This window comes from Dryobates pubescens, chromosome 3, assembly GCF_014839835.1.
Source record: "Dryobates pubescens isolate bDryPub1 chromosome 3, bDryPub1.pri, whole genome shotgun sequence".
NCBI lineage: Eukaryota > Metazoa > Chordata > Aves > Piciformes > Picidae > Dryobates > Dryobates pubescens.
In genome coordinates this window covers 10,083,245-10,096,567 of record NC_071614.1, presented here as the reverse complement: position 1 = coordinate 10,096,567, position 13,323 = coordinate 10,083,245, and the positions used below count along the sequence as shown (strand labels likewise).

Below are 13,323 nucleotides of genomic sequence, written 5' to 3'. Positions count from 1 at the left end.
GCCAAAACCAGAACAGGCCAACTCATGAGACACTTATCAGAGGACCATGAGAAAAGGTTGCTAGTGCCTGGCAGGTTTAATTATAGAACCACAATGTTATTATCACTCGGAGTAAGTCACTGCTCAACACAGAGCTGTGTTGGCTAGAGAATGAGGATAGACAAGATATTCCATAAAAGGTATTTAAATGAGGCTTTAAAAATAGCCACTCTTTAAAAGCCTCTTGTAGAAGTAGCCTCCCACCTATCACTTCCTCTTCTCTAATTGTGCCTTGACTGCCTGTATCTGCTCCTTAATGGGAACATGTTGACATGGAACCTGCAGACAACAAGTGTGACTACTAATGAAGGCCAGGAGGTAGGAAGCTGTTCTTTTCAACTAGCTACAAGTACCAAGCAAATGATTTTTCACTGACTAATTCCTGTCTTTTGGCAAACAAAGCTTCAAGATCTGTCGCTTTCAGCCACCTAGCCTGCTTTTCATAAGTGATCAGTTGGAGTACTACTGATGGTGTAAGTGAGGATTACAGGATGTTAGGGGTTGGAATGGACCTCTGAAGGTCGAGTCCCACCCCCCTGCCAGAGCAGGACCATAGAACCCAGCACAGGTCACACAGGAATGCATCCAAGCAGGTCTTGAAAGTCTCCAGAGGAGACTCCACAACCTCCCTGGGCAGCCTGTTCCAGTGCTCTGTCATCCTCACAGTGAAGAAGTTCCTCCTCATGTTGAGCTGGAACCTTCTGTGCTGGAGTTTATATCCATTACCCCTAGTTCTATCCCAAGGTGCAACTGAACAGAGCCTGTCCCCTCCCTCTTGACACCCAGCCCTCATATTTACAAACATCTATTAAATCCCCTCTCAGTCTTCTCCAGACTGAACACCCCCAGGGCTCTCAGCCACTCCTCATAGTGCAGTGCTCCTGTCCCTTCATCATCCTGGTAGCTCTCTGTTGGACTTTCTCCAGCAGATCCCTGTCCCTCCTGAACTGGGGAGCCCACAACCGGATGCAATATTCCAGGTGTGGCCTCACCAGGGCAGAGCAGAGGGGAAGGAGAACCTCCCTCTCCGAGAGGCAGATGGCCACTTTCAGAGGACAGTGCCTAGCCATTTCCCTTTCCACACTTGTGCTGGCCTCAGGCATTCCTCTTGAGCTCACGCTGAGCTTCTCCACCTCTGCTTCCTTCTCTGAGGCAGAGCCAGGTCTCACCTTCACCACAGTCACCAGCCCATCGTTGCTGTTGGGGTCGGTCAGGATGGTGAACCGCCCGGTGGGGTCGCCTCCGGTCATGCGGTACAGGGCGTTCCAGGCCGGCGTGTGGGGCTGATCCTTATCGGTTACCGTCAGGTTCGCTACGATCACATCCACCCTGTTCTCTGGCACTTCCCCATAGAACTGCAAACAAACAAACAAATCAATAGCCAAGAAAACATTTTGCCTTGGCTGTAGCAGCACAGAAGAGCCAGGCCATGCTGTCTACAACTACCTGAAAGGGAGACTGCCGCCAGGTGGGAGTTGGTCTCTTCTCCCAGGCAACCAGCAAAAGAACAAGATGACACAGTCTCAAGCTGTGCCAGGGGAGGTTTAGGCTGGATGTTAGGAAGAAGTTCTTCCCAGAAAGAGAGATTGGCCATTGGAATGTGCTGCGCAGGGAGGTGGTGGAGTCACCACCACTGGAGGTGTTTAAGAGGAGACTGGATGAGGCACTTGGTGCCATGGTTTAGTTAATTAGATGGTGTTGGGTGATAGGTTGGACTTGATGATCTCCAAGGTCTTTTCCAACCTGGTCAATTCAATTCAATTCAATTCAATTCAATTCAATTCAATTCTATTCTATATAGCTGGAGAGCAGATCTCTCCAGTGGAGCTCTGGCATCTTATCTAACCAAGCTCACCAGAGGCCACTGTGGTAGTTTTAGGCTATGCCTTTAAAGTTTCTCGCAGCTCTTGAGCAGAAAAGTAGTGAAACGTAAACAAATAACTATTGGGTATAAAAAAGAAAACCAAGATAATTCTAAACCATCCCATTGGAGAGATATCTACTATAAGATTGGTTGTACTAAAAGAACTTCTTGTTCTCTTCTTGCTTCTTTGCTCCAGAGAGATACTAACTTGCTTCTGCTTGACCTTGGCTGCATTGTTTTGCCATAAACAGTCCTCTGCTCCTTTCTCTCTTCTTTTGTACAGGGGGGTAGAGAAGGGCAGAAAAGGAGAAGCTAGTAGCTTCCCTTGGTCAAAGAGCAGGGGGGTTCTTGTGCTCTTTGTTAATTATAAATCTCTGTAAATATTGTAAATCCTGGGTATTTTGCACCTATTCATTGCATTCCATTGTAGATTGTAGTTTTGCCTGTAAATACAGCTTTCATTCACTTCCAACTGAGCTGGTCGGGCAAAGTTAATGCTGGGAGAGAGATTTCAACCCACCACAGCCACCCAGAACACTGCTGGTTTGATTCCCTTGTCAGCTTTTGCCTTTTGGCCAAAGCAGAGCACCCTATCTAAGGGAGATGTATTTTTATATACATATATGTATATATATATATATATATATATATATATATATATATATATTCTGCACGTATTTCCACTCTGCCTGCCAGCACACTCTTTAATAAGTAATAGATATTTACTGTCTGTGACTGTAATGAGCAAAGTGGGGAAGGGTTATAAATATGCACAGCCCTCAGTTACTCCTACCCTGTACTTACAGTCATGGCAGTGAACTCTGGAGGATTGTCATTGACATCTGTCACAGTGATGACAGCAGTTGCTGTGTTTGAAAGACCATATGTTGGGTTTCCTTCCATGTCCGTAGCTTGAATTATTAATGTATATTGCTGTACTTTCTGAAACACAAAATGACATCAACATAAGTTTTCAGACAAAACTAACATGACCATAGGACAGCAGGTGCTCCCAAAATTGCATTCACTCAGCAATGGAGCCTATCACACTGTTGACTCCAGTTAGCGTCACCTGAAATGACAGGAGCAAAGTTTGTGCCACAGGGAAACAGCAGCAGGCTGCATCTTGCTACACTGAACAGTGGTGGTCTTCAAATACCAGTGAGGAGAGCCTGCCTCCTCACTTCAAAACATCAAACCCACTTTGCTTCTGGGAGTTCTGGGGGAGAACAGGATGACCACGAGCCAGCAATGTGTGCTTGTGGCCAAGGAGGCCAATGGCATCCTGGGGTGCACCAAGAAGAGTGAGGCCAGCAGGTGAAGGGTGGTTCTCTTCCTCCTATACTCCTGTCTTAGTGAGGCCTCATATGGAGTACTAGGTCCAGTTCTGGGCTGCCCAGTTGAAGAGGGACAGGAAACTGCTTGAGAGGATAGAGTAAAGGGCAAAGATCACACAGGATCACAGTACATTAGAGGTTGGAAGTGACCTCACGAGATCATCCAGTCCAAACCCCTGCTAAAGCAGGATCACTTAGGGTAGTCTGCACAGGAATGCAACCAGGTGGGTTTTGAAAGTCTCCAGAGAAGGAGACTCCACGACCTCTCTGGGCAGCCTGCTCCAGTGCTCCATCAACCTCACTGTAAAGAGGTTTCTCCTCATGTTGAGGTGAAATCTTCTATGTTCAAGCTTGAACCTGTTGTTTCTTATTAGTGCACACCATTGAAAAGAGCTTGACCCCCTCCACTTGGCTCCCACCCCTCAGATAATTTATGCACATTGATGAGACCCCCTCTGAGTCTTCTCAAGACTAAACAGCCCCAGGGATCTCAATCTCTCTTCATAGGGGAGATGTTCAAGATGCTGAGGGGACTGGAACATCTCTGATGAGGAAAGACTGAGAGAATTGGGGCTTTTTAATCTGGAAAAGAGCAGACTGAGGGAGGATCTCATCAATGCTGATCAATACTTAAGGGGTGGGTGTCAGGAGGATGGGGCCAGTCCTTCTGCAGTGGTGCCCAGTGACAGGAGAAGGGGCGGTAGGCACAAACTTGAACGTCAGAGGTTCCATCTAAACATGAGGAGGAACTTCTTTAATTTAAGGGTGCCAGAGCACTGAACAGGCTGTCCAGAGAGGTGCTGGACTCTCCACCTCTGGAGCCATTCAAAACCTGGCTCAACATGTTCCTGTGTGACCTTCTTTAGGTGAACCTGCCTTGGCAGGTGGGTTGGACTCATCTCCAGGGGTCTCTTCCAACCCCTACCATTCAGTGATTCTGAGACTGTACAGTTAATGCTGTTAGCACAGATTTAACAACACGTTTCAAATGGGAAAAAGCCCAGAGTGCAGTTTATACTAAAATAGAGTAAGTCCTCAAAAGCATTTAAGAGAGCTGAGCCAAGGTAGGTTTGTTGGCCAAGGGGCCACAACTGCCAAGGTTTTGTCTCTGCCAAGCCCAAGGACAAAACTGCTGCAGCAACTTCTTGTGATCGCTATGGAAACCCAAGATGTCAGGGCTAACACAGACTAGTGAGGGCACTGGGAGAAAAGGGGAGGGAACAACCACACAGGGCTACTTCCATAAATGTTAAACAGCCTAGCTGAAGATAGCTGGTGCCTTCCCACCCCCACCTCTCCCCCACTCACTAACAGCCCTCCCAGCCAGGCTCCTCCAAGCCAGGCGCTCTCCCTCAGGGCTGGAGCAGGGCCAGGGCTCCCTCCGGCACGTTTCTCAAACTGGTTAGCTGTTTAACACCAAGTCTGCAGGGTTGTATTAAAAGAAAATAGAACCAACTATTAAATTAGAAAGCTGACTTGTGTGTGGAGTTGCTGAGAAGTTGGTTTTTAACTCACTGAAGGTTTTTACCATGAAATGCAAATATTGCAGCACATGTGTTTTCATTTACCAGCTCAGCCTCCCAGGAGAGCGAGGTGCTATCATCCAGCTCTCCCCAAAAGAACATACACAAACAGAAGGTGCTGTTAAAGTATCACTTTCCTGAATGGGTTACTGACACTGGCAAAAAAACCCTTCCAGCAAAATAAAAGTATTTAAAGAAAAGTGGATTGGGTTTGGGTGGGTTTTTTTCCCTTCCCTCCTGCTTGGCATCTTATTTTCTCCCACTGCTTAGCGACTGCAGGATGACAGATTGCTTCTCATGGGAACAAGTTACAAGAAGATGTGAATACTGGTACCCAAAAAAACCCCAACCCAAATCAGCAAGGAGAATTTCACTTATCATGGCTGACTGTCTTTCAAATTCTGGCCAGACACTATGACACACATTAGACATTTAACAGTTATGCAGACTTCCAAGCAGCAACTACGAACCACTGACTTAGGAAGTTTTTTAAACTGGGGCTTCTTAGGTTGGTTGGTTTGGTGGGTTTTCGTTTGTTCTAATGAATCTGTGGAGGCTTCAAGCCTAGGATTCTTGAAAACCAGGCTGGATGGAACCTTGAGCAGCTTGGTCTAGAAGGAGGTGTCCCTGCCCATGGCAGGGGGGGTTGGAACTAGATGATGATTCCTTCCAACCCAAACTAGTCTCTGATTCTTTATCGCCTACTGAAGATAATCCATGCCTGTGTCACCCTTCACAGAGGAACCCTTACAACCCCCTCCCAAGATGTGTATCACTGTATGTGCATCCCCCAGGCCTTTCAAAAAGGCAAGACTAACATTACTTATAAAGAAATGCAATATATATGTTTAATAATGCATAAATACCTATATGAAATCTGGCTTGTAAAGTGACCTTCAAACTAAAATAAACATCCTAAAGGTTTCCCCTCACAACACCAACAGGAACAGCAGTCACAAGGGGATCAAAGAAATACTTTTTATCACTTTCATCCAAGAAAAAAGAATAAAATAAATAAATTACACTTTACTTATTGTGAAGCAATAAAACTAGAGCTGTGTTGAAGCAAACCTTGCAGCCAGATGATTCTGTGTTATTGAAACACCAGGTGCTACTGATTCACCTGGGTCTTAACACATTGATCCCAAGAAGCAAATTTCATTAAAGAAACTCCATTATTATTACTTCACTTCTGTACAGCCTTCTTATTTGATTCTAGCTGAAGAAGTGCACTAGAAGCTTCCCCCCCAAAAGTGCCCCAGAAGACGGCATGTACGTGTTTGTGTTTGGTTTTCCCCCTCTCCAGCACTCCCATACAGCAGGATCAACTGCTGGGAGTGAAATTTCAGCAATGAGCAAGCACAGAACTTTCCACATGTGGGGAAATGATCGGGGGGGATGGGGGTGGCTCTCCTCTTTCTACTGAGGGTTGAGAAGCAGCCAGGAATAGGCTGTGCAGCAAAGTGTCAGCAGCCTGCACGGACACTTTGCAGCAACACATCCAAAAAATGAACTGGCAGCTTCAAGAAAGAACACAGACCTCATCAGGTCACATCTTTCCACTTCAACAGAGGCCAAACAGAAGAGCACTCCACTGAATTAACCTTACGTGAGGCAGGAATGTCAGTGTGTAAATTTAGAGTACCCTGGGCCTGACATTTTGGCACCTCCAGCAGTAAGGCAGATGTTTTAGTGCTGAAGTGCATTCCAGAGCAACAGAGGAAGAAAGCACAGCTGGATCTCATGAAAGAGCATCTTTTGGGATAGCAAGTGAAAGATTTCCTCTGCCTTTAGCTGAACCTCCTTACCTAAGCAACTCCTGTGTATGGTTTGCACTGATAACTGCACAGCGCATGTGAACCGAAACCACTGGCAGCTGATGAATGCCAGCAGAGGAATCACTCTTTGTTGTTTGAACCCCTACAACACTGATGCTCCCATAAAGAGTGTGTCAGAAAATTCAAGACTTTAAAGTTCTGTCCAGGATTTTAGGAGGCTAATTAGAGCTCTACAGAAAGAGAGAAGAAAAAGGCAGAATGGCAAAGCAGGTAGGCTGGTGGACAATAAGGAACCTTGTGCTACAAGGCATTCTCCAGTCCACCCTCAGATCTGTTGGATGCAGGTCTGGCTTTCTAGACAACCCTTGGTCATTTTCAATTTAATTGACTTCCACAAAATGCCTCAGGAAATGAAGGAAGCAAAGCAATGGCTGGGGAAGGAAACCATTTTATCTCCTATTAGTCTGATTTAATCTTTGAATGATTTGACATTAATCATTAATACTCCACATGTGCAAGGAATGTTTATAAATACCCATCTGGGGATCAGGAGGAGCGATCCATCAGGAAAACTGATGGCAAGCGACAAGGCTGCTCCAGCTGTTAAAGTGAGGGTCTAAGCTCCACAGACAGCTGGTTTCCTCTGAGTTAAATCACTCCAGTACAGCCAGTCACTGAAATAATAAAACTCAAGAGTTATCACCACGTCCTTCTCAAAGTTCACCTGTCAAAGATGACCAGGGGATTTTAAAAACAAGGGCAAAGCTGCCCATCATTCTTTTAATTTCACAGGGCAACACTGTAAAGTTCAGGGGTTTACTTGCCACAAATCCATCCTCTTCAAAACCAAACTCAAATAGAAAGGATGTGAATGAAAACTCTAAAAGTTAATTGCAGGATCCAAGTCTGTTTAGCTTTTCAAATCTTCTGATTGCCCCTTTCAAACTGAGATGCATCAGAATATTAACAGCCAACCCAGAGCATCAAAAAGCCGTTTTTGTTCTCCATTTTAAGTGTAAGCCAGCAGCTAAAAGCTGAACAGCAAACCCAGCTTAGAGAAGCCTTCAGATTTAATGAGCTAAAATGAGGTTAGTAAAACAGAAGCTGAAACAAGATGTGGTAAAAAAAAAGGTTTGTTTGGATTTTTATGGTTTGTATATAAAATAATGCTTCTCTCTTGTGAAGTTTTCAAGTGGCTCAAAAGCACAGTTAGTCCCATGTGACAGATCTGGAGTTGGGAGGGAAATATTTTCATTCCCACCTCACAGATGAGTGAACCAGAGCAGAGGATCTGGCACCCTCCTTCTCTCGTGGCAGTCACAGTGAAGAACTGTCTACACAGAACAGGGCTTACCCAGCTTGTAGCAGGGAATTGCTGATAGTCAGAGATTCTTAGTTATTTGAGTGTGTGTCCAGGCCTTCAGACAAGTCTCTTATCTATGCAGTTGTCAATACTGACTGGTTTGTTACTTAGAAATGTGCTTGTCAAATTTAAAAGTCAGTAATATTTTCACCCTGTTTCTTTTTAACAAGCAAAATTCTGATCAAGGAATTAGTGCAAGTTCAGCAACACAGAATCCAAAGGATTTCAAGTATCTGCCACCTCTCTGTGAAGAGCAAGGGAGAGGATAGAGATGACAGGAACTCTCCTGGAGGTTCCAAAATAGAACAAACACATAACCAATTCCATTTTCCATCCATCTGCTCTTTGCCTCTGGAGCTCAGGAACAGGAAAGGGCTGAAGCTGAGGAGTACCTCCCACCTCAGCAGTCAGGCTGAGAAACTAAGGCTCTTATTTACATCAGTCTGCTCCAGTGTGTTCCTCAACAGCAAACAGGCTTTGAGAGAAGAACCTTTCCATGACCTCACAGAACTGAGAATGATGTGCCCAGGTGGCCAAGAAAGCCAATGGCATTCTGGCCTGTATCAGGAACAGTGTGGCCAGCAGGAGCAGGGAGGTCATTCTGCCCCTGTACTCAGCACTGGTTAGGCCACACCTTGAGTTCTGTGTCCACCTCTGGGTCCCTCAGTTTAGGAAAGATGTCAAGTTGCTGGAACATGTCCAGAGAAGGGCAACAAAGCTGGGGAGGAGTCTGGAGCACAGCCCTATAAGGAGAGGCTGAGGGAGCTGGGGTTGCTTAGCCTGGAGAAGAGGAGGCTCAGAGAAGACCTTATTGCTCTCTACAACTACCTGAAAGGAGGTTGTAGCCAGGTAGGAGTTGGCCTCTTCTCCAGGGTGGCCAGCACCAGAACAAGAGGACACAGTCTCAAGCTGTACCAGGGGAAGTTTAGGCCGGATATTAGGAAGTTCTTCATAGAAAGAGTGATTGGCCATTGGAATGTGCTGTCCAGGGAGGTGGTGGAGTCACCATCACTGGAAGTGTTTAGGAAGAGACTGGATGGGGTGCTTGGTGCCATGGTTTAGTTGATAATGCTGGGTGATAGGCTGGCCTCGATGATCTCAAAAGTGTTTTCCAACCTGGTTTATTCTATCCTATTCCACACAGATAACTTGTGGGTCCAGTATTCATCCCCATGCCAATTTCCTCTTTTCCAGAGAGAAAGTTCAGAGTGGGTAGGGAGAGAAGCATTTGTAAGTCACTAGCAAAAATGTGCATTTTCCCCACAGTAAGCACAGCCCAGCCCATGGGATTAAGACTTGCCATACCTCTCTGTCAAGCCCAGCTGCTACGGTGATAATGTCCCCAGTCTCATTGTTGATTGTGAACATGTTTGGAGAAGGGCTGCTGGGGGCCTGGGACAAAATCCTGTATCTCAGCATCCCATTCTGTGTATTGGGGTCATCAGCATCGATGGCAGTAACAGTCATCACATAGGTTCCTAGCAGCAGGAGAAATCATGGATGTTAGCTAACCAGTTTGCTCAGATGACAGAAGATCACTTACCAGCAACGGTCACAGCAATGTATTTCTCTTGGTAAACTCTGCACATTCCTTCCCTTACTGAAAACAAACTGGTTAAACACAAGACCCACCACCAGAGTAATTAAAAGACATAAGAGGAGATAAAAATACTTTGTGTTTATAAAAAAAAAATAAATCCCAGATTTGCTTATAACTGAGGGAGCTGCATAAGCAATGAAACCCCACAGGGCTGCCACCAATAACAGCTCAGCAGCAACAGAGCGCCTCATGTTTGGCCCAAAACATCACTCACTGGGCCAAGGGAAACAGAGGTCATTTTCAGAACTGGTGCACATACTGATAGAGATTGAAAATCAATGTAAACAATACTCTTCCAAAGGTCTTCCAGATGCATGTCCTTTCCATCTCAAAGGCTAAGTCAACGCTGCAGAGTGAGGGAACACATTTCCTGTGCTAACCTTTCTGAAAAATTCATTATGCATTACTGACGATTGCAGAAAGTGGCTTCAGCCATAGAGCAAACTTCAGCCTGAGCAGAGCAGAATTTTAATGCCCTGTGAACAACATTTCAAGAGTTTTCTTGAGACGTCAAAAGGAACTGTTTGATTTTGAATCCCAGTAGTTCCAAAGCCTCTGAGATTCTGCATTAGAGGATTAACCACATCCAGGGCTGCATCAAAAGAAGAGTGACCAGCAGGATGAGAGAGGTGACTCTGCTCTTCCAGTCTGCTCTCATGAGACCCCACCTGGAACACTGTATCCGTTCATGGGGGCTTAAGAGGGACACAGAACTGCTGGAGCAGATCCAGAAGAGACCACAAAGATGATAAGAGGCCTCTAGTATCTCCCCCGTGGGGACAGGCTGAGTGCCATTCAGCCTGGAGAAAGGAAGGCTGCAGGGAGAGCTTGTAATAGCCTTCCAGTACCTAAAGGGGACCTACAAGAAAGCTGGAAAGGGACTTTTTACAAGGGTGGTAGGATGAGAGGGAATGATTGAAGCTTGAGAAGGGTAGGTTTAGACTGGAGATCAGGAAGAAATTCTTGACAATGCAGGTGATGAGACAGTGGAATAGGTTGTCCAGGGAGGTTTTGGATGCCCCATCACTGGAGGTGTTCAAGGCCAGGCTGAATGAGGCCTTGAGTAACCTAGGCAAGCGTAAGGTGCCCTTTAAAGGACAGAAGGAACCTTATGTCCTATTCTCAAAGGCCTCTCTGTCTCAGTTGAGGCACATAATACTTGCATCTTTTGTAAATTACCCCTAGAATGCTAAAAGCTGAATTAAAATAAGATGAAATAATAACACATTATGTGAGATTGTGCTCCTCACACAAAGACAACTTTGAAAGTGTCACAAGGCAGTGGTGGGATTGCAAGCTCTAGGCAAGGAAAATCATCTAGGTTTGATGATCTCCACAGTTCTAAAGGTCTGAATGAACCCTTTCCAACACCTTCAAAATAGATCTTTTCCCCCCACACATACTTCGAAAGCCCTTGCTATGTATTACCTGGCTTTGATCCTTCCGGGACTGTCCCATTCCAAACCTGGTGTAAGAATTCGGGTCTGTTGTCATTCATATCAATGACATTGATAACAATGTCAATAGGGTTCTCCACCTGGTTTCCATTCACATCCACTGCATGTGCTCTCAGCTGCAAAAACCATTCAAAGTGTTAGAATTTGCCCAACATCCAGCCACACACACATACACACAATACTGGTGACAGGAAGTCCCAGGTCAGGCATTTTTAGCTCACTGTATTTTGCTATCTGCCACTCCTCGCTCATATGAACCCTTGAAGGCTGCTGTTCAGTCTTCCAAATGATTTCCAAGTTGCAGACTGACTTCTTTGATTTGTTGAAAATGACTTTGCATCATGTCACTTTGATTAATACCAATGCCTACTGTCATATATAAATCTGGTTTTAATAAAGGCCGTTAGAAAACAGACTCTAGAAATATGCAGATTTATATCAAACAGGCAGCAACTTATTAACTATCCACAGTGAATGAACACTGACACCACTTTCAGAAATTCTTTCCTAAGATTATGGATAATTAATAGACATAGATGCACAGGAAAAGTGTACGGAACAGATCTGTGTTACCTGGAACACCGAAGTGAGGTTTGTGATAAATCACTGTCAGTAAGCACACTGAAATTCCAGGCTAAAATTAACCTGAAGTGTATGGACTGAGTCTCATAGATACTGAGACACTTAAAATTTATTGCCCTGGTTGCCAAAGAGGACTAAGAAACTACCTTTGACAGCAAGATTTACCTAAATCATCTTAAATTGGACAGCCAAAAAATGAGAACACTACATTCTAAAAATGTAAAGCTTTATAGCCAGGCGAGAGCCTGGCACCTTCCAAACACAAGAACAACTTCCTCCTATAGCAGTTCTGCTGAAGCCTGTTTTAAATATGGATTAAAAACAAATATACTTGTGGTATGTATGGGTGGGTATATGTGTATTTATGTATTTGTAGAGATACACATATCTTCTGGCTCCAAACCTAGCAGACAGGGGCAACAGGGCATTAACTCAGCACTTGGGAAATGACTCACAGAAATGTGAACCCCCCCCAGTCAGTAAATCCTGCATACCATTGTCAAACTCTCAGTAAAAAAATCTTATGGATGTGGGAGATGCTCTCCTGTCACAGCCATTCCCCCACACACCTTCCCCCAGATGGCTCCTGCTACCTCCTCTCTTCGGGAGCAGCACTCAAAGGGCTTCCTGGAGCAGGAGGCAAGGAGTGCTTTAATCCATGACATGCTGGAAACTCTCTAGGAGCTGAGTGACTCCAATAATGATTTCAGTGTGGTCTCTCAAATGCAGAGAAAACTTTAGGTCATAGCCTGGTGTCCCCGCTTCCTTCAAAACTTTATTCACTTACGTGATAAAATGAGGCTGAAAAGAGAGCACTGCTGTCAAGATAGTGTTCAGAGTGAAGGAAGAGCAAAAAGAGCAGGATCCTTGAAGTTCTAACATAAGCTAAAGTGACTTAAACCTGAATGCTGCCTCTGTTTCCTCTTACAGTGCTCCTTAGACTTAATGCTTCATATTGCTGGGAAAAATGCTTGTGGCCACCTGTGTGCCTCTGTCCACATCTTTTAGAACACACTGCTCTAATGGCTGTGCTCCTGGAAGTATGGAATTGCCTGCAGAGAACAAGATAAACTTTAACACTTAACAAATCTAGTGAACCAGAGAAATGCTTCAATAAAGAAGCCCAGAAAGTGAGGAAGAGGTGAAACAGGTGAAGCAGGCACTGAAGCTTGGGTGAAGGAAACCAAAAAGGCTTTGAAACGCCGGTGTCGTAACAAAGCTCTTTGTGGTCTTTGCATGCATGATGTATTTTGGGTATTAAATTATGATGTGTGTCCAAAGACTGGCTGGATGGGGCCACACCTTGAGTCCTGTGTCCAGGTCTGGGCCCCTCAGGTTAGGAAAGATGTTGACTTGCTGGAAGGTGTCCAGAGAAGGTCAACAAAGCTGAGGAGGGGTCTGGAGTACAGCCCTGTGAGGAGAGGCTGAGGGAGCTGGGGTTGCTTAGTTTGGAAAAGAGGAGGCTCAGGGGAGACCTTAATGCTGTCTACAACTACCTGAAGGGAGGTTGTAACCAGATGGGGGTTGGTCTCTTCTCCCAGGTGGCCAGCACCAGAACAAGAGGACAGTCTCAAGCTGTGCTAGGGGAGGTTTAGACTGGTTGTTAGGAAGAAGTTCTTCCCAGAAAGAGAGATTGTCCATTGGAATGTGCTGTCCAGGGAGATGGTGGAGTCACCATCACTGGAGGTGTTTAGGAAGAGACTGGATGGGGCGCTTGGTGTCATGGTTTAGTTGATTAGATGGTGCTGGATGATAGGTTGGACTCGATGATCTCAAAGGT

At 45.3% G+C, this 13,323-nt stretch overlaps 1 protein-coding gene across 2 annotated transcripts in view; it reads right to left on the bottom strand.

The window, feature by feature from the left end:
* Nucleotides 1-13,323, bottom strand: part of CDH2 (cadherin 2) — a 150,616-nt gene that overhangs the window by 34,399 nt on the left and 102,894 nt on the right. For both annotated transcript variants that reach the window (XM_054179650.1, XM_054179651.1), the window contains exons 6-9: nucleotides 10,933-11,077; nucleotides 9,210-9,382; nucleotides 2,708-2,845; nucleotides 1,209-1,394 (exon numbers count right to left, since the gene is read on the bottom strand). In XM_054179650.1, coding sequence (XP_054035625.1) covers nucleotides 1,209-1,394; nucleotides 2,708-2,845; nucleotides 9,210-9,382; nucleotides 10,933-11,077 — 642 coding nt within the window. The remainder of the gene's footprint in view (nucleotides 1-1,208; nucleotides 1,395-2,707; nucleotides 2,846-9,209; nucleotides 9,383-10,932; nucleotides 11,078-13,323) is intronic.